At 39.2% G+C, this 25,358-nt stretch overlaps 1 protein-coding gene across 2 annotated transcripts; it reads left to right on the plus strand.

The window, feature by feature from the left end:
• Nucleotides 1-247: 247 nt before the first annotated feature.
• On the plus strand, nt 248-19,139 carry LOC119901920 (FYVE and coiled-coil domain-containing protein 1-like). 2 transcript variants are annotated; one of them, XM_038717697.1, is made up of 18 exons: nt 248-326; nt 1,056-1,143; nt 1,279-1,385; nt 2,377-2,502; nt 4,401-4,507; nt 5,437-5,580; nt 7,058-7,154; nt 7,260-9,686; nt 10,192-10,284; nt 10,636-10,754; nt 10,998-11,165; nt 11,388-11,528; nt 12,646-12,854; nt 13,000-13,141; nt 13,911-14,015; nt 15,693-15,903; nt 16,431-16,540; nt 16,686-19,139. In XM_038717697.1, the coding sequence occupies exons 2-18, from the start codon at nt 1,083-1,085 to the stop codon at nt 16,759-16,761; spliced, it is 4,443 nt and encodes a 1,480-aa protein (XP_038573625.1). In that variant the 5' UTR covers nt 248-326; nt 1,056-1,082; the 3' UTR covers nt 16,762-19,139. The 2 variants fall into 2 exon arrangements, with proteins under 2 accessions (XP_038573625.1, XP_038573626.1); XM_038717698.1 differs by having other exon boundaries at nt 312-450.
• Nucleotides 19,140-25,358: the final 6,219 nt, after the last annotated feature.

Here is a 25,358-nt window from a genome sequence, read left to right on the forward strand (position 1 = left end):
TATTTCAAAATCCATCTTCATGCCATTAATTCTTTCAAAATTCACAAAATATAACCTTGTCCAGCCATGTACAATAAAATGTACATGTAATTTAAACAAATATTCGTATTCTTTTATTGTATTTTAAGAAATATTAGGTTTATTAAATTAGAAATATTAGGTTCATCTGTTTATTTACCATTTGTCTCTCAACCAAACTTTCAGCGCTAGCAGACAGATATTTGTCCGTTGGGCCTGTCAATCATCCACAGTTCCCGCCCCCAGCGGTAGCAAGTTTCTGCTGTATCACCTACAAACTGGAGACTCTGGACAATTTTATTCATCAAGTACGTCTATTATTTTAGTATGTAGTTAATATCGAAACGTTTGGCTTTATTTACAACCAAACCGTGATGGTTTGTAACAGAAATGTACAGCTAACACGATGCGGAAATGAAGAGCTGAGAACAGGTGCATGTCCCTAAGCGCTCGCCAGCTTTGACAAATCCATGTTTATGTCGCGGTTTGTTGCATTTTAACGCAGATTGAAAGTGGTTTAAGTCAGCTTTGCTGGTTTAGGCAGATAACAGTAGATACATCTTGTTTCAGTGGGATCTGATAAGGACACTGTCGCTACAAACAACGACACTGTCACATGTTGTCTGATGTAAATGTTGTAACGTTATCTCCTCTCACTGCAGGCAAACGTTGCTAAATTTACTGAGCTACTGTGACTCCTTCTGTGCGTCACCAAAACAAATTAATGGGCCCCTCCGACATATTTAAATCGTCTCATTTGTTATAGTCTTCTTGGGTTGTGCAGAATTCAACACCGTCTTTATGAAATATTTTTACAGCAGCGGGAAAGTAATTTAGGACAGGACTATTTTAATGTTTACCTCGTAGTGGTAGCAGCTTTGGCATGTTTTAACAGTCACATGCTGTAATTATTATATTTTTTTTTTTTTCAGGCACAGTATTCAAGGAAATGAGGAACACTGTTTATATCATAACATTTCGGGAAATAATAAAAAAAAATTTAACATAATCTCTTGTATTTTAAATCCCACATACAGTCCTGACTCTGCTGCCCTTTCCCCACCATGGCCGCCTCCTCATCAGTTGGAGATAATCAACTGCAGAGGATAATCAGGGATCTGCATGGTAATTATCTGTTCACACTTACAGTAAACACCATCTCATACAGTATATTGCTCTGTGTGCCATGCTATATATAGATATATGTGTGTTGATATTTGTGCGTGTATCTGGTAATAATGGTTTTACTGTCTTGGTTAGACGCTGTGTTAGAGTTGAGTAAAGAACACAAGGAGTGCGGTGAACCCGTAACTGATGACAGCGCCAACCTGCGGAAGTTCTTCTATAAACTTGAATACCTGCTACAGGTATGGTAGCCTATATCAAAGCATGAAACATTTAGTACAACAAATTTTTATTTAAGCAATTTAAGCAAAGTTTTACTTAGGGTTTGGCAGGATGATCCTGTTTGAGTTTGTAAACGTGCCAACGCTGCTCATCTGACTCTCTAGACCAGTATTTCCAAAACCCCTAAAGAGCTCTCAAGATACATTTTGAGAGGGGTTGTGAGATGATTTAAAAGTTTTGTCTTCTCCCTAAATCTGTTTTTTTCTTGTGAGTTATAATTTTTCAGGCCTCTAAAATCCTAAGGGCCTGTGTCCACCAAAGCGTTTTTTGCCAGCTGAAAACGCCACCTGCTCTTCTGAAAACGCCTAGCTGGGAGCGCTAGGTTGCGTTTTGGAGGCGCAGTGTTTTTTTCGAGACGCTGTGGTTGCTATGATACATAATTTCCGTGGAGGCAATGTGTTGCAAGTAGGGTAGCCTACTGAATGTTAGTGAATGTAAAAATGTCACCACAAAGTATGTAGGCCTACTTGATCTTGCCCTTTTGCTCTGCATTGCTTGACTACAAATAGTCATAAGTTAAAAAGACTGGGAACCAGTCCTCTATACCAGTGAACCCTCAACATGAAGCACCAATGACCCCTCATCACAAGTTATTTATCTACAAGTTGTGAGCAATTCCACCAAAATATGATTTTTCTTTCTTCTCTGAACCCTTGAGATTGTTTTATTTTGTTAGAGACAAGTTGAAATGATGAGTATTTCAGTAGAAACAATTTAATAATATAAATATGTGTGTGACCAATTAAATCGTGACCCTTTGGAGAGGTGTCAACTCCCTTATTGGGAACCACAGTTCTAGAAATACTAAGGTGAAACATGAAGGAAGTTCATAGGAATTACATTGATTGCAATGTGACCCAAACTCTCAGCTACACACAGCACTGTCAGGCAGACCTGTTGTACAATGTGTGTTAGGTAATGCAATAATAAGCAGGTGTGTGTGTTTCTTAGTTTGACCAGAAAGAGAAGACAACGTTTCTCGGTCAGAGAAAAGACTACTGGGATTACTTCTGCGACTGCCTGATTAAGATCAAGGGAGCTAACGATGGCATCCGTTTTGTTAAATCCATCCCTGAGGTAATCCTCCTCTGCAATACACACACACAATCACCCTCTGTGCCTCTGCCCTGCCATGGCTGGCAACACATGCACACACACACAAATACACAGTGACTGTACAATAATGTCACTAATCTCCTGCTTGGCCAGGAACGGTAAGACTCTAATTTACTTGCTGCCTTACACCTGCACCTACTGTACTGTGCTGTTCCTCTTCCTCACCTTCTATCCTGGGAAGTCACAGGGGTGAGATTCATACTGGAATAACTGTAGTTGAATTAGTCCTAATTTGGACTATATTTAATTAATTTCTTTATAAATTATATATGTATAGTATAATTTGTAGCTTGTTTAACCTTTTGTGTGCCTGATATTGAGGTCTTTTGTGCTTAAAACGCTTCAAAGTGTACTCTAAAGAGTACACAAGCAGCGAATCTTCACATTGGAGGAGCAACGACCAGCAGTTATTCAACTTTTTTGGTTCTCTCTTAACAATGAATCAGTTATCTTAATTATTTTTGCCAATTTGCCAAAAAGTCAGTAAGTAACTGAATATCTGATGTGAATCGATGAAATATGATGAATCAAAACTGTAATGTCTTGTCTTCAGTGTCTGCCAGCCCAATGTCCTTTTGGTACATTTAAAAAAGTGCATGGCTGACATATTTTTATATTGTGCTGCTTGTTAATACACATCCAACAGTTGAATTTGGAAGTGGATTAATATAGCCAGAGAGGCATGTTGGGGTGCGGTGTAGGGCAAATGATTGTTTTCATTATCAATTCATCCAACAATTATTTTCTCAGTTAGTTGATTAATATGCTTGTTACGATTTGTCAGAGTCCAAGGTGTTCTTATAGCTTCTGATTTCTCGTTTTGTCTGACCAATAGTCCAAAACTCAAAGATATTCATTTTACTATCGTCTTGTATCTATGAGAAAGAAAAGCAAGAAATCTTCACATTTGAGAAGCTGAAACCAACAAATGTTCGACATGTAAGTAAGCTGTATTCTAGCATGAGAGAGCTAATTACTGAATAGTTTCTGCTTTATAAGCATGGTAAGACCACATGTCTGATTTTAGGCTTATTAGCAATCATTAGCAAAACATATTTGTGGTTTAAAATTTCCTCAGGGATTTACAACAGTCAGTATGGTTTTCTTTAAAAATCACATTGTTAGTCAATACCAGCTGACTGCAAATTACTAGTTCAATACCTCTTACTTAAAATATTACTTTTACTCTTCTTTCTCCATGTCGGTCAGTAACTGACGTAAGTCGGTCTCCAGCTGGTGTCCTTCTGGCGGGTCTGTTGTCTGACTTAAATCCCTCCATCTGCTAATGTATTGGAGACTCTGGGCTTACATACAAATACTGTCAATTTAGCGCCTATGCAGTGATTACCTTTAAACTGAGAAATCCTTAAATGTTCAGTGCCAGGACACATTTTAACACAAGAACACATTTTTACATTGGGGTCAATCAAAGATGAAATTAACCAATCAGTTTATCGATCAGCAGAAACTATTTATCATGAGGCATTTCTCCATCAAAAAAAACCCCATACATTCCCTGGTTGCAGTTTCTCTAAAGTGAGGATTTTCTGCTTTTCTCTGTTTTATATTGTTGTGAAACAAATATCTTTGGATTTTAATAGACATTCGAAAACATAATTTTGGACTGTGGGAAAATGTGATGGACAGTTTTTGTTATTTTCTGAAATCAGGTTAATAAACTAAGAGAGACAATAATGGGGAGATTAATCTACGGTTAATGTCCTGCTATTGTGACAAATAGAGATTATCCAGAAAGCAGGAGCCACTTGTTAAATAGTTTGACCTGTGTGATACTGACTAGACTATAAAAGAACACATCAGTGGGGTAATGTCTGTATGTATATTTTGTGTGTCCTCAGTTGAAGACATCACTGGGGAAAGGAAGGGCCTTCATCCGCTACTCGCTCGTTCACCAGCGACTTGCTGACACACTGCAGCAGTGTCTTATAAACGAGAAAATCACAAGGTTAGAGGACACACACACAAACATACATACATACATACATACATATAATGTATATGTGTAATATTCTGTGACTTTTGTTCCTATCAGGTTGCATAGACATGTTGTGTTTTCTTCACAGTTTGACGGTGTCCGTTCTTAGGAAGTACGACTCTCCCTTCCTGATTTATGTCTTATTTCTGTTTTTATCAGAAAACGCAACAGCCTTACAGCCTAACCACAGTGACCTACAGTCACATCTCACTTCCTCAGAGTTTCCAACCAAATGTCTATTATGTTCTTGCTTCATTTAACCAGGATGCTCTATCTCTGTCCGTTTCTCAGTAGAGTGTGGGTGTGAATGTGTGTAGGTGGGTGGGTGGGTGTGTGTGTGTGTGCGCATGCGTGTGTCATAGACTGTATTTTGTTGTAATTTTTGTATGTAAAGGAATGGTTTGACATTTTAGTAAATATGCTTTTTTGCCAAGAGTTGGACAAGAAGCTCAGTACTACAGTTTGTACGATAAATTGTAAGCTACAGCCAGCAGCCACTTAGCTTAGCAGCCTGGCTGTGTTCAATGGTAACAAAATCTGCCTATTAGCACCTCTACAGCTCATTAATCAAAAGTGTTCGTTGTGGCACCTTTTATATTTTGATTTAGTTTTAGTCTTAGTAATTTGACAAAAAAAGTAGCTATAATGTTAGCACCGGTGAAAGCCATTGTTATCCAAAATGCTGTCCAGACGCAGGTCTTTTGAATTGGAAACCATGGATCGAGTTTTGTTGCTGTGCTGTGTCCCTACATGAGATTAAGCATATCTTATCTTGTCTTTACATATATAGCACAATATTAACTTAGAACACCTTGCATAACTAATAGTATAACATTATTGCATAAAAAAGATGCTTGTATGTGTTTTATGTTTTTATAATTTGTATTCTTCCCATGCAGTGACTGGTATTATGCCCGAAGTCCTTTCCTCAAGTCTCACCTCACTGCTGACATAATCAGCTATCTCTATGAGCTCAATCAAATCCAATTTGATGTGGCAGCCAGAGGTTACGACCTTGATGCCGATTGGCCTTCCTTTGCGAGGTAACCCATGTACACCATTAATTGCTGACCTTTTCACAATTGTCAGTTTCCTAACTTTTGTTGAAGGAAAAAAAAGCTTGAATCTGGGTGTTCTTCTGATGAAAACAGACACTTATTAAAGAAATAAAAGCTGTAGGTCTTCCACTTTGGGGTTGTAAATGATTTGTAAATTGATTGGAGAGAGACCTGAAGTAATTTGAAATAACACTCCAGTTTAGTGCAGCTAATGCAAAATTGTGGTAAAGCAGTTTTGGGGGTTTCACAACTTGAAGTAACACTTAATTATCTGATCACTCTGCACATTCACAGCTCTTTTTTTTTGTGTGTGTCTTGGACGTGTATGCGTGTAAATGTGCCAACAGTGTGAGGGTTGGTCGCTGTCAGCACCTTTGCCAAATCTTTCCACTTCATTATCATCAATTTGCAGTCACTCTACAGGCAGCGGTCACTCATTTTTAAAAGCATAATTTATGTTGTTTACATTATTGTAAATATTATTTAAATTTTACAGTAAAATGCAGTGCAGCAACACAAGATTACCCAAAAAGGGTTGAATCGAAACCTGCCACACATGTTATAAACACAAAATGACGATGATTATGAATGAAGGATTTCTTAAGTGAGTTATTGTATAGCATTTCATTAGACAGTATAAACTGTATAATTATGGTGTACACCCCATGCATTCTTTAGTTGTTTTTTTGGTACTTAAACGCAAATATTTGTTTTGCATTTTCTTTGAGTAGCCTCAAATTATTTGATACACACACCCACACAGTGCATTACACTTTTTTTTCACACAAATCGTGACTGCGTGACTCAAAGGAAACAGTTTCATCACTGTACAAGAGAAATAAGTGACAACATATCACTCTAGCTTTCATTTACTTCCAGAAATAGGCTTTCTCTGAAAATAGGTTAGTGACAGCCTTGCCCTTTTTGAGATGTAGTAGTAATAGTACATTGTGACATTGTGACGTGTAAATTCTTAAGATATTTCAGTGAAGTTACTGCTTAAAAAAGTTTGAATTTATTTCAATGAATTGATAGCATAATCTTTTGACAAAGCAATGGTCATGCAGAAATGTTAAACATGTCTTTCTGTGCAGCAGCAAACAAAGTAAAATGGGTTTCCAACAAATAAATGAATGTTTTTGTGCTTTGAAGTGAATTGTTATCGGTCACTAAGTCATTTATCAGTTCTTTCAAACAAATTCCTCTGAAAATCCACAACCAGCTTAAAATTTAACACAGGTACATACTCTAACTGTAACTATAATTTCCTGGTACGTTTTGTTTTTGTTGTACCTGGTGTTACTATATACCCACCTAAAGACTCACTTCTGTCAAATTAAGTTCCTCTTTTGTGTTGAAAGTGTTGTAGTTTTTTTTTTTTCATCAGTTTCGTGTCATGTTTGTCTTACATTTACTATTACATTTTAATGACCCTAATTTTTGTTCTCTCATTATGTCAAAGGCGAACGTTAGGAACTGGCTCATCGGCTTACCTGTGGAAGCCTCCCAGTCGCTGCTCCAGCATCAACAGTCTTGTTAGCAGCTACTCACACTCACAGGTACACACGTACTTATATATATTTTATATGTATAAATATTTGAGTAAATATGTTTTGAACTTTAAAGCACCTGACCACAGCTCTCTTGTTCCATTCATTGACCAGGCCCAGGAGTTTCTCCCAATCCCAGACTTGAGTCCTGGTGTTATTGAACTGGGAGAACCCTCTCCTTGCAGCATCGCAGAGAACCTCCGCATTGAGCTCGACCAGTCCGAGCTCAGACAGCAAGAGCTTTTGGTACAGGTTCAGGAGTTAGACAGAGAGGCTGCTGAGCTGAAGGGCGTGGTTAAAGACCTTCAAGGTCAGCTGTTAGCAGCTCAGAGGTCCTCTGACCACCCGGCAGGCGAAAGAAACCAATATACTGATAATCAGGAGAGAGCAAATCACTTTCAAACTTGTAGGGAAGCAATAAACGGTGAACTTCAAGATAGACTCACAGCTGCTGAGAACAAAAATATGGAGCTTCTCTCTAAGTTGGATGAGGCTCTTAAAGAAAAGGGACAACAAACAGCTAGCTACTGCGACTCAGCCTGGAAAATCCAGGAACTCCTGGATAAACTTAAAACAGCTGAGGAGGAGAGGTTGGAGGCAAAGAGAGAGGCTGAGGACAGGGCCAGGCACTCTGAGCGTCTGTCCCAGGAACTAAAACTCAGGGAAGAAGAGTTGAGGAACAGTGAGGGCAAGCTGGCTGAAGTAAAAGCCGGGGCCCATGACGAGCATGAGGAGGCGCTCAAACGGTTGGAGGAGCTCCAAAGTGCAGTCAGTCGAATTCAGGGGGCGCTGACTTTGAAAGAGAAGGAGACAGGGAATTTGAGAGCCCAGCTTCAGGATCTACAAGCGTCACTGGAGGGCAGAGAGCGACAGGCAGAGGAGCTGAGGAAAAGACTGCAGGAGGAGAGGGAGGAGGAAGAGCAGAGATGTAGCACGAGCAATAGCCAGAATGAGGAACTCGAGAGCCAGCTCCTCAATGTAAGAAAGACTCTGAAAAGCAGAGAGAAAGAGCTAACCATTAGTTCAGAGAGAATTAAGCATTTAGAGGAGCAGTTGGAGAAGCTAAACATTGAGAATGAAAGTCTGACCTCTAGACTTGCTGATAATGAGGATGTTTCATGTGATCAAACCAAGAACCTTGAGGACTACAAAACCCAATGCAGTAGTCTTGTGGAAATAAACGCTAAGCTTCTCCAAACAGTTAAAAAGAGTGAGGAGACCATTACAGAGTTGACTGAAAGCCGGACAGCCTTGTTAGACCAGCTACCTTCTTTGAGGGCATCCGAGAAGCATTTAACAGGCAGAGTTGAGGCCGCCAACATGTGTGTGGAAGATCGGGAGAAGAAGCTTCTGGATGAAAACCTGCATTTGGAGGAGACTTTCCAGAAGGCGCTTGTCCAGAAGGAAGTATCTGATGCTCAACTAAGGAAGCTAGAGCACGAGAACAGGGAGCTTCTTGAGGTTCAGTCCTCTTTGAAGAAACAGTTGGCCAGAACGCAACAAGAAGTGGACTCGCTCTCTGCCAAAGCTGCAAAGTTGGACAAGAACCTCACAGTGTCCCAAAGAAGCCAAGCAGAGTTACTTGAAAAACTACAGGAAACTGAGGCTAAACTGAGAGACCAGACTGTTAAATGTGGGCTTCTGCAAGCTAGAGCAGAGGAGCTGGAGAGCAGGACTGGAGAGCTGAACGATGAAAAAGGAGCTGCAGAGAGTAATGAAAAAATGCAGAAGCTTCACGATGAGCATCAGACGTCCTCAGTAGAAACCAAAGAGGCCCCTTTCAGGCTAGTTATGGCTGAGGCTCAACTAGAACTCAACCTACGGGAGGTGCACCGGCTCCAAGAAGAGGTGGTGGAGCTCAGGGCTCAGCTTCTAGCAGGAACTGAGGAGAGGATGAAGGCTCAGGCACTGCACGAGGTGACAGAGTCCTCCAGAGAAGACCTCCGTGTCTTAGCAGAACAACTCAAAGCTCAGGTAGAGGAGCTAAACCGCAGGCATGTGGATGAGATTCTTCGATCCCGGGAACGAGAGGAGGCTCTTATCCGTGAGCGTGACGGCGAGGCTCAGGCTCGAGCAGGTCTGGCTGCGGAGGTGACGGCCTCCAGAGAGGAGCTCAATAAACTGAAGCTGCGTTACGAAGCCTTGTGTCTGGAGAACAATGAATCTAGGGAGGCGCTCCACAGAGCCAACACCGAAACAGCTGAACTCGGCGTCCATGTGTGTATGCTAACCGCCGAGAATGAAGAGGCTCGTCTGCGCTGGGAGGGCTTGTCAACAAGGCTGCAAGAGCTGGAGGAGGAGGCGACTCAGGAGGCAGAGAGGCTGAATACCTGCATGGAGCAGCTACGTCAGGAGAACCAGCGACTCCACGATGAGCTCCATAATGAGGAGGGTTTGTTGGCGACCAAGCAGAAGCTGCAGCAAGAGCTGAGCAAGAACCAACATGAGGCTGAAGCTGTGCTGGAGACAAGTAAGGGGGAGATTGAGGCCCTCCGCTTCCAGCTTAGCGGCCAAGCCATGAGCCACGGCAGCCAGCTCCAGGTCAGCCACAAACACATGAATCACAAAAAAATGTAGTATGCTGTGATGCGTTTACATGTACTTAAGTAACTCAGTTGCACTTGGCTTTCTCCCGTAAGATGATTTGTTGAACTTATAAACGAGAAACTTGGTTTTTCTTAATCCAGGTAGGGATTGGAGTAACCTGATTTCTCTGTCACGTTTCTAATTGGCCTTTGTAGTATGCACTTCAGACTTCAGAGAGGGAAAGTAACACATATATATGAATAATATATACCTATCTGAAGGAGAAGCCATAACATAACAACCGTAAAAATGCATTCCCGTAAAGTCAAACTGAAAGTCAAAGTAACTTAAAGTAGTTTCTAGTCTAAATAAGCAGTTTCCATCACTGAATTCAGATACATTTGTGCTGTAAGTAAAAGCTAATCTGTGGAGAGAAATCTGCTTAAGCTACTGTATCTGACTTTTTACCATATTGACTGAGTTATAAGTTGATGAAATTATGATTTGTATTCTCATCCAGACTGTGAATCAAGAGCTACAGGAAGTGAAATTACAGCTGAGGACTGAGCAGGAGAAAGTGGTTAAGCTGGAGGTCAAACTCAAACAGCTAGAGGTGAGAGGAGACCCTGAATCCAGATCTGCCAAAAAGTTTGATACGCCATCATAAGCGGGTTATTCAGGCCGCCGTCTAATCACTAAAGCAGTCGAAGAATGTTTTAAATAAAGAAGAGTTGAGTTAGTTTAGTGAAAGTGTTTTTGAGCAAGGAAGTGAAATTGTTAAACATGGCCTCTGACAAATTGCATGTATGTACAGCTCTATGTTTGTCTAGGATTTATAAATGAAAAAAAACAAATTCCAATTGCATTTTGTGTATCGGCAGTTGAAGTCATCATAACATTATGGTCACAGGGATAATTCACAAAGAACCAGAAATAATGTCTTGCTTTGCTGTACTGATTGCAGGCTGAGAATCAGAGATATTGCCAACAGATTGAGGAGAAAAACATCCAGATGGCCGAGTCTGAAAATCTCATCCAGCAGAAAGAAGACGAGATAAGCCATCTGAAAGGGAATTTATCAAGGTGAGATACTGTATTCATAAACACACATTCTGGACCAAATTAGAGCTCTGTGAAAAAAAACGTGTCTAATCTTGTGTGTGTGTTAAGATCAGAATCTTTATATTTTATTTAGTATGGCTTATCTAGGAATCTGACATACTTGGGGTTCTTCCTGTTTTAACTGCATGGATACAATCGGAGTCGCCTGAGAATCCCCCTTTTTTTCCCGACATATCATGAATAAGCCTGCGTGTATGTATGCAGGTCAGAGGATGGTCTAGCAGCAGCTCAGCGGGCCTACCAGGAGATGAGTGAAAATCTACGGAGAGTCACACAGGACAAACAGAGCTTTGATCTTAAAACAGCTGCTGAACTTGATGATCTTTACCGCACCAAAATCAATTTGGAAGAAAGGCTTGTAGAACTCATCAGGTATAAACTCATGCTCAGATTATCTTTGTTGTTCTTTTTTTGTCTTTTTGTTAGATTTAAATATGCACATAGCAGGGTGGAGACATGGTTCTTAGATTTATTGCCTGATGTCTTTTGGTTTGTGTTTTCAAATGGATAAAAACAAACCACCTAGATGGTGTAATCTGCAGTACACTGTGCTTTTATTGCATATACAAACACGCCTGACGGTGCTCCATGCAGGGAGAAAGATGCACTTTGGCAGAAGACAGATGCCCTGGAGTTTGAGCAGAAACTAAGGGATGAGGAGACGGAGAGGGACGTCAACTACTGTCTGGGCTGTCACAGTCAGTTCAGCTGGTTTCTCCGTAAGCACACCTGCAGGTCAGATAGTCCTCAGTATAATAAACAAATGTACATATCACTATGATATCCAGTAAAACTAGTATCACTGATGCTACTTTTAAACTAGTAGTATAATGACAGGTTTTCTCAATTGCTGAAGCACATTTTCCAAAACACTGCCACCAAAATGACATTCGCTTTGTGATTGTTTCAGTCTCAAAGGAACTGAGTTGCCAATGCCGTTTGCTTCTGTATTTCACTTCACATTTAGACTTGCCAACTGTTGCCCAGTAGTGAAGTCAAATAACTTCTACAGCAAACCGAATGGTATCCATAATAACTCAAGACAAATGTCAGTTTGCTGCTCCATGTTCAGGAACTGTGGTGTCTTCGAAAAACTCACTCTATGTAGTGTCAATGTATTTGAGTAAAAAAACTATATTAGAATTACAACATGTGATGAGTTGCAATACATTTTGCAGATGAATTTTCAAGATCCAGCTGTATATCACCTCCAAATTAACTGACATAATAAAACATTTATGTTTGTCAGCTTATAGCAGTGGGTTCAAATATTATATCCATGTGAGGAATCGCACAATGAGCATGTTCACAAACATGTCTGAGAGTTAAACAGTTCAATAGTGAAGCAGTATAATCGCTACCTGTAACTTAATGGATTGCTGGATCATTTGATGGTATTCTGTGGGAAAGCAGCAATTCATTTAATTTCAGAGCTATTTTTAAAGTCATAGAAGCATCGAGTTTGCCGTTATTTGCAACGATGTAAAAGACGCAGTTAAAAATGAGTAGGACAAAACACAGATGAGAAAAAAGAAAAATCTTTTAAAACAGTTCTGAATTCAATCTGAGGATTGAGCTTAAAATTTGAGGGAAAAAAACTGTAAGATTGAAAAAGCAGCTGTAACAATTAACATTAGGTTAGAAACAGAAATGCTTTTCAACAAGATGTAGATCTCACATTACAGTACATCTGTTTGAGCCTTTCTTCACTGAGCTTCTATACATGCCCTATAAAAAGACTTACTTACTTAGATAATAATTCCTCTCTACACTCTTAATAATGTGTCATTTCAAAATAATAAGCAAACATCACTCAATCTATGAATCTCAATCATATTATGTCTGTTTCCAGACTGTGTGGGCGTCCCTTCTGCTACTACTGCTGCAGTAACACAGTGAGCACTCAGCAGGGCGGCAACAGAGAGCGCTGCTGCAGGGACTGTTACAATCAGCACAGCGCAGTAGTTGAGCGCCACCCACAGGAGGAAGGGACTAGCAGCACGCCAGGGACACCTTTCAGGCGCCTGCTGCAGGCTGGGATAGCTGTGACCAGTCTTTCAGGTAATAAACCATAGATTCTCTCACACACACACACTGAAGTAATGCCTTGCTTTAGATTGCGGTGTGGTTTCAACCGCAGACGCAGTACAGTAAGAGTAGAGTATAAATTGCAATGATGAACATGTAGCTGGTGTTTATTTTCTAGGAGCAGATGAAGGTTGCAAGCTGGATGATGGGGTTTTTGACATCATCACAGATGAGGAAGTGAGCGGGGTGAACGACAGTGACTCCCTCTCTTTTTCTACTGCCTGCTCTCCTAGACACGGACAGCAGGGGGCAGCACAGCTGTAAGTATCTCGCACACATTGACTTACAGGGGGATTTTAGACTGTGGCACTGGGAGTCAGTGATAATAACCCACAACATGAGAGATTAATATCAAACACAGAAACAGATTCTGCTACTTAACAACGTGCCAGCTTCAAACCAATGTGGTCAATATATCCCAATTTCATTTTCTAGGCCAATACAGTCAGAAAACTGGAAAGTTTTGCAGCAGTGAGAAGAAATTCAGGGGCGTGATCTTTGAAAATTAATTTAACTCATAATTCTATTACATTTTTCTTTTCAGTTTTAACAGTTTTGTACATACATTCCCTATTAAAAAAGACTGTGTGATGTAGAAGTGTTTTTACATACGGACAGTATGATAAAAACTATACAGTTTTTTAAAATAATCATTGTGTTTATGAATAACATGTTCATTTTAGTAGACTACTTTTTTAGTGGGATAGATTCTGTTTTGTTGTAAATACTGTGTAAAGTGAAGGTTTATATGACATTTCTATTGTTTATTATTATATATTACATTATATAGGCGCATTATGTGTATACATTCTTGCTTTTAATGCTATGTTTTCTTTAATGTGCTGTGTGTAGTATGTATGTAGTGTGTGAGCCATCACCCTGAGATGAACAATACTGTAAACATGTTGTCATTAAAGTGAATATACTTGGACACTTGGTGGATGTTGTGACACCTAAATGTGAAAGTGAAAATTATTCTCCACAAACTGATATAAATGTGTAATGTAAAATATCCATCACTCTTTCTAGAAACAGCAGTGCCAGTGCAGGAGACATCACATCAGAAGATACGGAGGACCTCAGTGCTGCAGTACAGGATGCAGAGATCTGCCTGCTGAAGTCTGGAGAACTCACGTGAGTGTTACATGCAGTAAAAGTTTGACGGCAAAACCCTGAGTGCTAAGTTGTGTTGTGGATGCAATCACAAGTTAGACTTAAAGCTTTCTTGGGGAGTTTCTTGTGTATTTGTCTGGTAAAAACGTTGCTCTAAATTCCAGAATAGTGTGAAACATGAAACGAATCCATGTGTGGCATGGACAGCGTTCCCAAATGTTACTTGGCACATGTTGTGGGACCTCTGTTTCTCTTCTGTTGTAATTTGGAGCAGGTTTGTTTAGTGAGTATGGAGAAAGCTTAAAGGCCTCATGTCAGCAGGTAACTTCTGTGTGGAGTCAGAAAGAAGTGAGCTTACTAGACCTCTGTAGCCCGCTCCTCATCTCTGCTTGAGGCTACATTAGCCACTACTAGGATAATGTACTTAAATCTGAGACGGATGCATTGAGTTGCATTGTGTGTAATGTAGGCGCCAGGTTTTGACAAGGAAGAAGAATGCCATCCATCCATCATCAACCGCTTATCCTGCGTACAGGGTCGTGGGCTAAAGAAGAATGCGCGGAATAAAAAATATGATATTTCTGGTTCTGTGAACTCAATTTTGATTTTTGAGTTTAAACTGGTCATCGTTAGTCCGACAGTGTGATTTGAGTGTAATGCTAAATTGGTGGAGTTCGCTCTTAACAAGATGACAGTGCTACAATCATACTGTCTCATGCTGCACCTAATAATTATTCTTGAAAATGTCTGATTAACTAATTAATTGCCAATTAATCTTCTGTGGGAATTATCAAATTGCAAAGAAACATAGCAACTTGATTCTTCTTTTTGCAATAAAGATTTAAGTAGGAAAAAAAGATTCTGATTCCAAGTGCGCAGGAGAAGCAACGGTGGCCGACACGCTCTGTCGGCTCTTGTGCTAAATAATACTGTAGTAGTGGTCCTCCATTTGTCCAAAATTACACATCTCTTCTTACTTCTAATAAAACAGACAACTACTACTACGTTACTTGTTCTTCTTCTTTTTTTATCATACATATTCAACATAGTGGCAAAACGTGCTCTCTAGAGCAGTTTGTCCATTTAGGCTACTGTAGAAACATGGCGGGGCTGCACGGCGATAGAAATGACTCATTCTAAGGTAATAAAAACATAAGGACTCATAATGGAAGGACTTTATATAGAGTTATGTATATTATATTGCATTTCTGTCAATAGATCCTCACAAATATTAACACACTGAACCTTAATTAGACTTCTATGATAGTTTAATGTATAATGAATAAAGTAAATAAATATAGGTGTTATATATATGACCTGAAAGCTGAGCCCTCTTCCCAGCCTCAAACTATTTATTTCACACATTTAGGGACATTTTGACTTTGCGGTGGCAAAATAAAATGGAGCTAATTGAATCAGATTAAAATTACCAACCTTTACAGATCCCTTGGCTGCTTTATAGATATTTAATTGATACTATTTACAGTGTTACACAAAGGTGAGTAGATCACAGAATGCTATTTGGAAGTGGAGAGCGTGGGGAAGCAAGCCTTTAACCCTGTAGCTGCCAGCCATTAATCAAACAATTAATCCATGAAATAATCAGAAGATTAATAAATGATCATGAAAACTATTGTTCATTGCAGCCTTACAGTTTTGTGAACTTTCTTGTATCCTGCTGTATTCCCTCTGCTATAGGCTCTCTGTCAGCTTCACGGTGGATGACATCTCAGGGTTTGGGGACAGCTCGCGAGAGCTCTTCATCAAGTCCAGCTGTTACAGCACCGTCCCCATCACTATGAGCACTCCTGGTCCTACTGTCACTTGGACGTTCACCTCTGAACCTAAGAGCATCTACTTCAGTGTGGTCTTCAAGGAGAGTGCAGAGACTCCACTGGAGCAGGCCAAGGTGACACACCAGTATACAAATAAAGGGAACATGTATACACAGTACATTCTCTTAGTGATGGGCTCATCTAGCCGGGTCCAATTTAGAGTATGATACTCCACGACAAAGAAACCCTTTTTCTGACTGAACATGGCAGAAAGCCTCACCTTAAATGTTCCAAAATGTTGATACAACCAAATTCAACCAAACAACTGTGAAATTCAGTGTTTGTGGGAGGATTTGAATCCCTTGCTTAAATATTTATCTACTGTCCATCATGTTAAAGTGAGAACTTGTGGCATGTTTGTATACACAGTAGAATCTCCTTGGTTTGGTGCTGAATAAATTAAAAGAAGTGCATATTGTAACTAAGATGTCTTTCTTCTCCACCTTAGCTGCCTAAAAAAATTCAAAATGGGATTCTCAGACAGATGCTGATTCCTTGAAATGCTATGGATCCCTATCGGTTCCTCCTCTTGTCACTCTCTCAACCCTTTAGACATGTACATAATGTATGTAGATAGATGTCTATCCTTTGCGCTCCACAGGTCTTGATCCCACTGACTCGCTGTAACTCCCACAAAGAGACGATCCAGGGTGAACTGAAAGTCAGAAACCCCGGAGAATACACGCTCATTTTTGACAACTCTTTCTCCAGGTTAGTCACTCTTTTTCTCATGTGAGGGTTTTGTGCATTTGTTTAAAAAAATAACCCTGTTAAGTCTTCAGCACAAACCACTTTTTTGCATATACCTCACAAGTAGACAGAAAGCAAATGTTCCTCTGTCTTTCCTGTTAATCAGATTCATCTCAAAGAAAGTGCTGTATCATCTGAGTCTAGACAAGCCTGTGGTCTACGATGGAACTGACCTCCTCTAATCGTGACGAGAAACAGGAGAAGCAGGTGTAAAACTGACTTTCAAAACATTCAGGGTGTTTTAAGCACATGCTCATGCTACTGACGTTTAGCAACCTAAATAAAAGGTTATGACATTTAAAAAATTTCTTTTTTTTAAAAAACATCTTCTTGAGGTGTTACACATTCGATGCGTTGAGAAAGCTGAACAGAAGCTGAAACAATTAAGTAAAACAATGTTACACTACTGAATGTGAGCGTGCACTATCTTTTTATAAAAGCTTGATGTTTAAATGTAGCATTAAGAGTATCAAACTTCACTCCTGCTGTAGGTGTTCGGAGGATTCTTGACCGTGAATAATGCGCGTGTTTGTGTCTGTGTGCGCACATACAGGTTTCTCACCCACAGATGTAAATCCCGTAGGCCACTTTTTCTGCACCCTTGCAGAAGTAAAGCAACATTTTTACTTTAGCCTGAGGTGCAACTGTTTGATAAATCAAGGTTTGTTCTCCTTATTTTCCTCGTCTCATAAGACTAATTGCTTTTAAAATGGGATTAATGTGCTCTCTGAACAGTACATTCCCAATACGAGTGGGAGACACGGTCAAAATCCTGTCACAGTATGTGTTATTTTATGTTGTGATATCAATATTTATCATGATTTATTGATATCCCAGAAAATCAATTGAGGAATTGTATAAAGAACCAGACAGAAATGTCTGTTTTTGAATCATCTAGGCAATTAAATCAAATCAAGGTACTTCATCACATTGATGCAGAAAAACATAAAAATACACTATTGCCATTAATTATACCCTGCTTATTGATATTCAGCTTTACCCACAATGGCCTAATACGCTCAGAGATGTTAAAGAGCATTTATGTAACATAAGCGTTCATGTAAATGTTACATGAATGAGACATGACTGGAAACAAGCAGTAGATTTATGTTAATGTTGCTGTTTAATTTGCCTAAACTACTTTAAGTTTGAAAATGTAACCTTAATTGACCTTAACTGAGTTTGTTTTACTTACCATTAGCGAACCTTTTCATGTAACTAACTCTTAATGAACTAACTTTTAATTGGTGTATTGATATCATGCTGTAGAATTAGCCTTCATTGGTGGAGAGATGTACTCCTCATAGTTTTTGTATCCAAAGCAAAGTTCAAAGTTCATGCTCATTTTGCAGACAGTTGCAGTATCATCAAGATTTTTGTCAGAAATGACAGCATGTGTTTCAATCACAATGAAGCATAACAACTTAACACTCAAGGTTAAAATATAGGGAGTGCATATCAAAATGTAAGTTATAGTGTTTTAAAAATTTAGTTTAACTTGAATCATCATGTTTTGTCAAAATGAGGATTTTTGCATTAAATATAGTGAAGACATCAGCTTCAGTGACATTTTGTCTTAAGATACATAAAGCCTTTAGATGAAGAAACATTTGTTTTGGGGAAAAAAACAATTATAATGAGAATTCCTTTTTTTATGGAGCACTTTTATAGATGGAAAGAGATGTACACTTGCTGCGTGATGTTACTAAATAACTTCTGCAGTGTGTCAAACAGAAATAGTTTGAATCTCAGCACAAAGCCTTTAAATAACACAAGTCCAAAAAATCACTTTTGTACTTCTACTTGTCTTATATGGACCTTTTTATTTGAAGGCTTTAATGTTGACATTTACTTTGAGTGTCTTCACACTGGTCATTTATTAATATACTGACTGATTTTAGCTGAAACACATGAGTTTTTGCCCACAATAAACAAGAAGACCGTTTATGTGGTAGTGCCTGTATTGTGTTTGTTAGGATTCTTGATACAACCGATGCGGTGTTTAATATTTGGAGCTGCGTGCACTACACATTTTCACCATAAATTCACATACTGACTTGAATATACTGAAACACTGCTTTTCTCTCCGTCAGAGCATTTACAAATTATAAAATGTCTTCCACTGTTTTGAATCCATTTTGTAATTTATATTTTGAATGTGATACGAGGAAAGAAGAAGGTAAAATACAAATGACACTTTTTATACATATCTGAATAAGAAGAGTGACATATTGCCAAATATATTGGGGAAACATATTTGTCTATTTTATTGTTGTTAAATGGGAGTTTCTATTTAAAGGCATTGCAATAGATGCACTTTTGAAAGGGCTTTTTGGCAGTCTGTATCCCATGAGCCTTTGTACCAGTGGATGAATGTTTCTTTTCTTTTTCTTTGGATGATTGTAGACGTTTAATGCTGGATTTGTCAGAGGGAACCTCTCACTCTCTGACCTGTAAATGATTGTTGACAAATGTTTTATTGAAATATAATTTACATACTAAAGATTAATAGAATGGATTTATGATTGTGGACAAATAAATAAGGATTGTGTGATAACTCTTAGTGAGTGCTGGTTAATTTACTGTATCTGCAATACATCATAGCGTGTGATACTTTTGTCTTCATTGTAACCTGTCGATAAACATAGAGACGAACACACTGATAATACAATAATAAAAAAGTCACTTCTCTAGGCCCCGATGGATCTGACTTTAAAATACAGAAGTGCCTCAAAGCCAAACAGATATGTGGTATATATGGTGTGGTTTTGTCAATGCAAAGTATCTTAATTCTAACACAAGCACCTGTTATAATACAACCGTCTTTATGATGTGAGTGTTTGCAAGTTGTCAACATGGGAATCTGTCCCTTCTCTACCGTCTGTAAGTGGGCCATACTTAAGAGAAAAACAACACTGAATATTTTTGAAGAAATATCAACATACTAACTAGAAATTATACATTATGCCAATTCATATCAATCAAACTGCAACTTTGGAAAGTCACTGTTCACAAGGCAAAGCAAAATGTTTTTTTGAAAGATGTCATTTATTTTGTTGTTAGCAGGGATCTATTCTGGAGCTGTTTCACCACCACCCACAATGTGTTTGATCAGCTATGGCTTAAAGAGAGAGCGTATCAACCACTAATCAGATCCATGGCTTTCCCTATCCACTATGTCAAAGTATTCTTAGGCTACATACTGAACCCCAAATGTGTGTGTGAATAGTCAGTTTCTGTTTCTGATTAGCCGTTGGCAGCTTGCATGGCAGTCAGTGTATGAACGTGTGTGAATGGGGTGAATGGGACATGTAGTGTAGGGCGCTTTGAGTGGTCGGAACACTAGAAAGTCACTATACAAGTACAGACCATTCACTGTTTTGATGTGCATGCTCCTTTAGACAGTGCATTGTGGGAGAATAATGTATAGCAGTGAATAGTATCAACAACAAACTCAAAAATCTTTTTTGAGTCAGAATACAGTCAACATAAAGTTTACCAGTGTAAATACACTACATAAGCAAACCCTGCTTAGATTTAGTATGTTAGTCAGGTGTATTTAAAACAGAGCTAATGTCTTGTTAGTTTAAGGATTGAGCTATGAACATTGTGTTTGTGTGTGCGTATGTGTGTGCGCTCTTTCTTAAACTATAAATGCCTGCTGTCCTGCATGTGTTTTGAGTGGTTGTGTATATCTGTGTGTTTCATGTTTTTATGCACACTAACCGATGGGAACAAAAATAGAGACTGCTTTTTTAGAGTTAAGACTTGTTTTAAGTGTTCAGGTTGGAATTAGGTTAAGGTTAGGCATGTAGTTGTGATGGTTAAGGTTAGGGTGTGTCCCCACAGGGATAGAAGCACAAACGTGTGTGTGTGTGTGTGCTCACACGAGGTATTGTTCTTACAAAGTGTCTGTCTAAGAGATAGTGTTTATGTCGCAGAGGCCATTCTGTTTCTCAAGGTTAATGATCTCATTGTAAATCATGTCACATCCATCTCCTCCTCCATGACTCCTCTCTCCTGCCTTTCTCTCTTCCTGCCTGCTGCCTTTACTGAATCGGTGATTTGCCCTGTGACTGTGCACATGTATGAATTTCTGAGTGTTTGTGGTGGGGGTGGTTGTTTATAAGTGTTTATATATGTGTGTGTGTGTGTGTGTGTGTGTGTGTTGAATGCTAATGCATCACAGAATACACACACAAATACATGTAATCAATTGACAGATGGGGACATTCATAAACACATAAATAGAAATACATGCATGTCTCATGCCTTATTTCTCATGTCTCACATGATGCTCTTCATATGTGGGGAAAAAACCTTCAAATGCGCACACTCACACGCATGTTGTCTTATCTTCGTGGGGGCATCACATTGACATAATGCATTCCCAAGCCCCTTACCCTAACCTTAACCATCACAAGTACATGCCTAACCTTAACCTTTACCTAAATCTAACCTTAACCCTACAACCAGGTCTTAACCCTCAAACCAACAAGTCATCCAACCTAAACGACAATATTTGTCGGTTATCCATCCAACGACACATATGAGCGTTAACTACGTTAAGTCACGTGACCTACATCAAATGACATTAAACACGTGGTTAATATTGTGAAATGGTGGCTATTTGTTTAGGTTTAGGCAACGAAAACCACTTGGGTTAGGTTTAGGAAAATGTCGTGGTTTGGGTTAATGTAAGTAAATTACAGAAGTCATGGAACTCACATGACGGAAGTCAATAACGCAAGTCACATGATGTAAGACAGTAACGCTATTTAACTTAAAACTTTAAATAACTCAACATTTACTTGGTTTCACTTCTCGCTGTGTCTTTTCATGTTACCTTTGTTACCATTGTACGGCAACTAGGGGTTGCTGCCAAGAAAACACGTAAACATGGGTAGTAATAACGTGCTACACAAACAACATCTACTGCTGTCTCCCTCCCTCAAACAGTCCTTTAAACTTGTGGGGTCCAGCATTTTGATCCCCTCAAAGCTGGTCAGTCCCCACAAGTATAGTGAATCCCGGTTTTTGGACCCCGCGAACATAGTAAAACAAAAACACACACAATGAAAAATATGCCTTCAGCTCTCTTCTCCTCATTTCTGGATATATAGTTTATCTGACAGTTGCACAGAAACTTGCTGTAATTCTGAAACATTGTGGTGCAGTTTTCCAGCGTTCAACCTCCATTTTGTGATAATAAAAACAACACTTTTCTTATCTGTGCGCTGCAGGTTGTCAGAGTCTCCTGCTGTTCAAGCAAAGGATGTAAGACATTTCACAATGTATTTCCACAGAGAATCAAAGAAGGTGTCAGCCACGTTGCATTTGTTACCTGTAATGTGTCATAAAGGATTTGTCCAAAGTCACTTTACGTGGACATTATGAAATAATCACACCCACTAAAAGACAGATTATCAAGAAAAAGACACCAAGTTCCCTTTTTAGTCTCCCATTAACCAAAGCTAACTAAAAACTCTGTGTGTATATATATATACAGGTGATACTGGTCCTATAATTACAATATCATCAAAAAGTTGATTTATTTCAGTAATTCCATTCAAAAAGTGAAAATTGTATAATTTATACATTCATTCCACACAGACAAGTGTTCATTCCTTTTAATTTTGATGATTATAACTGACAACTAATGATGTGAAAACCCCAAAATCAGTAAATCAGAAAATTTGAATATTGTGAAAAGATTCAATATTGAAGACACCTGGTGCCACACTCTAATCAGCTAATTAACCTGCAAAGGCCTTTAAATGTAAATGCTCCGTACTTGTATAGCGCCTTTCTAGTCTTTTCGACCACTCAAAGCGCTTTTACACTACATCTGCATTCACCAGTCACACACATAGTGCTCAAACGGAAACTAACATTCACACACACTCATACACTGGCGGAATAGCCACCAGGGGCAATTCGGGGTTCAGTATCTTGCCCAAGAACACTTCGACACCAGGGGGAGCCAGGGATTGAACTTCCAACCTTCCGATTAACAGGCAACCCGCTCTACGTCCTGAGCCACAGCCGCCCCTGGTCTCTCAGTCTAGTTCTGTAGGCTACATGAGGAAGACTGCTGACTTGACAGCTGTCCAAAAGACGACCATTGACACCTTGCACAAGGAGGGCAAGACACAAAAGGTCATTGCTAAAGAGGCTGGCTGTTCACAGAGCTCTGTGTCCTTGTGTCAAGCCACTTTTGAACAAGACACAGCGTCAGAAGCGTCTCGCCTGGGCTAAAGACAAAAAGGACTGGAGTGCTGCTGAGTTATGTTCTCTGATCAAAGTAAGTTTTGCATTTCCTTTGGAAATCAAGAAGAATCAAAGAATCCACGTTGCTTGAAGTACAGTGTAAAGTTTCCACAGTCATCTGCTGGTGTTGGTCCACTGTGTTTTCTGAGGTCCAAGGTAAACGCAGCCGTCTACCAGGAAGTTTTAGAGCACTTCATGCTTCCTGCGGTTGACCAACTTTATGGAGATGCAGATTTCATTTTCCAACAGGACTAGGCACCTGCACACAGTGCCAAAGCTGCAAACCGGAACCTGGTTTAAGGACCATGATATCCCTGTTCTTAATTGGCCAGTAAACTCGCCTGACCTTAACCATATAGAAAATCTATGGGGTATTCTGAAGAGGAAGATGCGATACGCCAGACCTAACAATGCAGAAGAGCTGAAGGCCACTATCAGAGCAACCTGGGCTCTCATAACACCTGAGCAGTGCCACAGACTGATCGACTCCATGCCACGCCGCATTGCTGCAGTAATTCAGGCAAAAGGAGCCCCAACTAAGTATTGAGTGCTGCACATGCTCATACTTTTCATGTTCATACTTTTCAGTTGGCCAACATTTCTAAAAATCCTTTTTTGTATTGGTCTTAAGTAATATTCTAATTTTCGGGGATACTGAATTTGGGATTTTCATTAGTTGTCAGTTTTAATCATCACAATTAAATGAAATAAACATTTGAAATATATCAGTCTGTGTGGAATGAATGTATACATTATACAAGTTTCACTTTTTGAATGGAATTACTGAAATAAATCAACTTTTTGATGATATTCTAATTATATGACCAGCACCTGTATATGATATTGATATTGTGATACTATATTTTTTGGAATTTGCTAAATCAATTAACATCTATATCTCCACAAGTCTTTCTTCAAACACTACCAAATTAACTGTTGCAAAGGGTTTTTAAATCGGTCAAATGGTGAGTCTTCAGTATCTTGCTATAACTTGTACAGTATGCACAACATTTTCTTGTTTGCTCAGTTTTGGATCTAATGCCACCAAAATAATTCACAACACACCCAAAACCAGAAGAATGATGTGTGATTTTTATCAGAATTTTCTCACCAACATCTTGACAGTTGTAAGCGTTTTAAGTTTAAACTGACAAAACTATCCGCACCTGGCACATGTGACGTCACTCAACTTGTGAGAAGGTGTGTGGAAATTAAGTGTTTATGCAGCTTAAACTTTAAAACTTGGAAACACAAAATGTTGCAGGTGGGTTGGACATTTCACCCAGTAGTCCGGTACATACTCTGTCCTCAAGGTGATGCTGTAAAAATCAAGTTTGTGTTTCTGCAATTATCTTAAAGTCCAAATTCTTTCATCACTTTAATCTCTTAAATCATCTGCGTCTGTTCTTCTCTGAAAATGTCAAATGTTGCATTATTCGCGACTTGCTTGGATTACGATCATTGTCGCTTGCGGCTAGATTTGTTAAATTGTTTACATTTCAGAAAACAACAATATTTTGTTAGTGTTGCATTTATGAAAACAGCAAACACACATCCTCAAACTAAATATTGCTCAGTACACCCATATGAAAATCAAAGTTTGTGAACATGAAAGCAGGTTTTTTTCACAAATATTCACTAAATTAAATTGTTTTCAAGCACTTAATTCCAGAAAGGGATGTGAGGCATGAAAGGGAAGAGTTTAAAAGGTTAAGATGGTAAGTTAAGGCTGATTTTAGATAACTTTTTGTGCACTGGGAATTCAAATCATTACCAACTTACTAAAGCAAACTCCACCGCCATGGCTGGATCAACCTAATCGGGGCAAAACTGAGCAACTGGGCCTTCTCTATGTGCAAAATGTAGCTTTTATATTATCCAACAAAGTTTAAATCAAGGGCAACTGGACTTGGTTGTCAGTTGCCCTTGATTTTAACCTTCGTTGGATAACTATGACCTGGATGACTGAGAATCTTCATAGACATCTAGCTTTTATATTCAATTAAAAGGCAATGAGAAAGCGCATCTTGGATCTGACAGCGATGTAACTCAAGCAGGAGGGAGAAGGAGGAAAGAAAACACACAGTGGTACAATGCAAATTCCACATAAAGATGGTAAATCATTATAATGATAACAAAAATGATAATAATAGGACTACCTGTAATGAACCGGCGACCTGTCCAGGATGTACACCACCTCTCGCCCAATGTCAGCTGGGACTGGCTCCAGCCCCCTGGTGACCCTGCCCGGATAAGTGGTTATAGATAATGGATGGATGGATAATAGGACTAATAATAGTAATTGTAAAAGCGTGTGTCAAGCAGGAACAGGAGACGAGAAAGCACAAAACAACGGGAGAGTACAAATATTACACGGTTTGATGTGTGGTATTTTGATTAAACACGTTTATGAATTTATAAAAGTTAGCGCAAATCTGAAGGTCATGAAAACATACTGGGACCCTCTTCAAAACAGGGGCCACTTTAAGGCCCTTACCATGTCACTTTA

This window comes from Micropterus salmoides, unplaced genomic scaffold (assembly GCF_014851395.1).
Source record: "Micropterus salmoides isolate LMB-PRFRI ecotype aquatic unplaced genomic scaffold, ASM1485139v1 Ms_hic_scaffold_14, whole genome shotgun sequence".
Taxonomy (NCBI): Eukaryota; Metazoa; Chordata; class Actinopteri; order Centrarchiformes; family Centrarchidae; genus Micropterus; species Micropterus salmoides.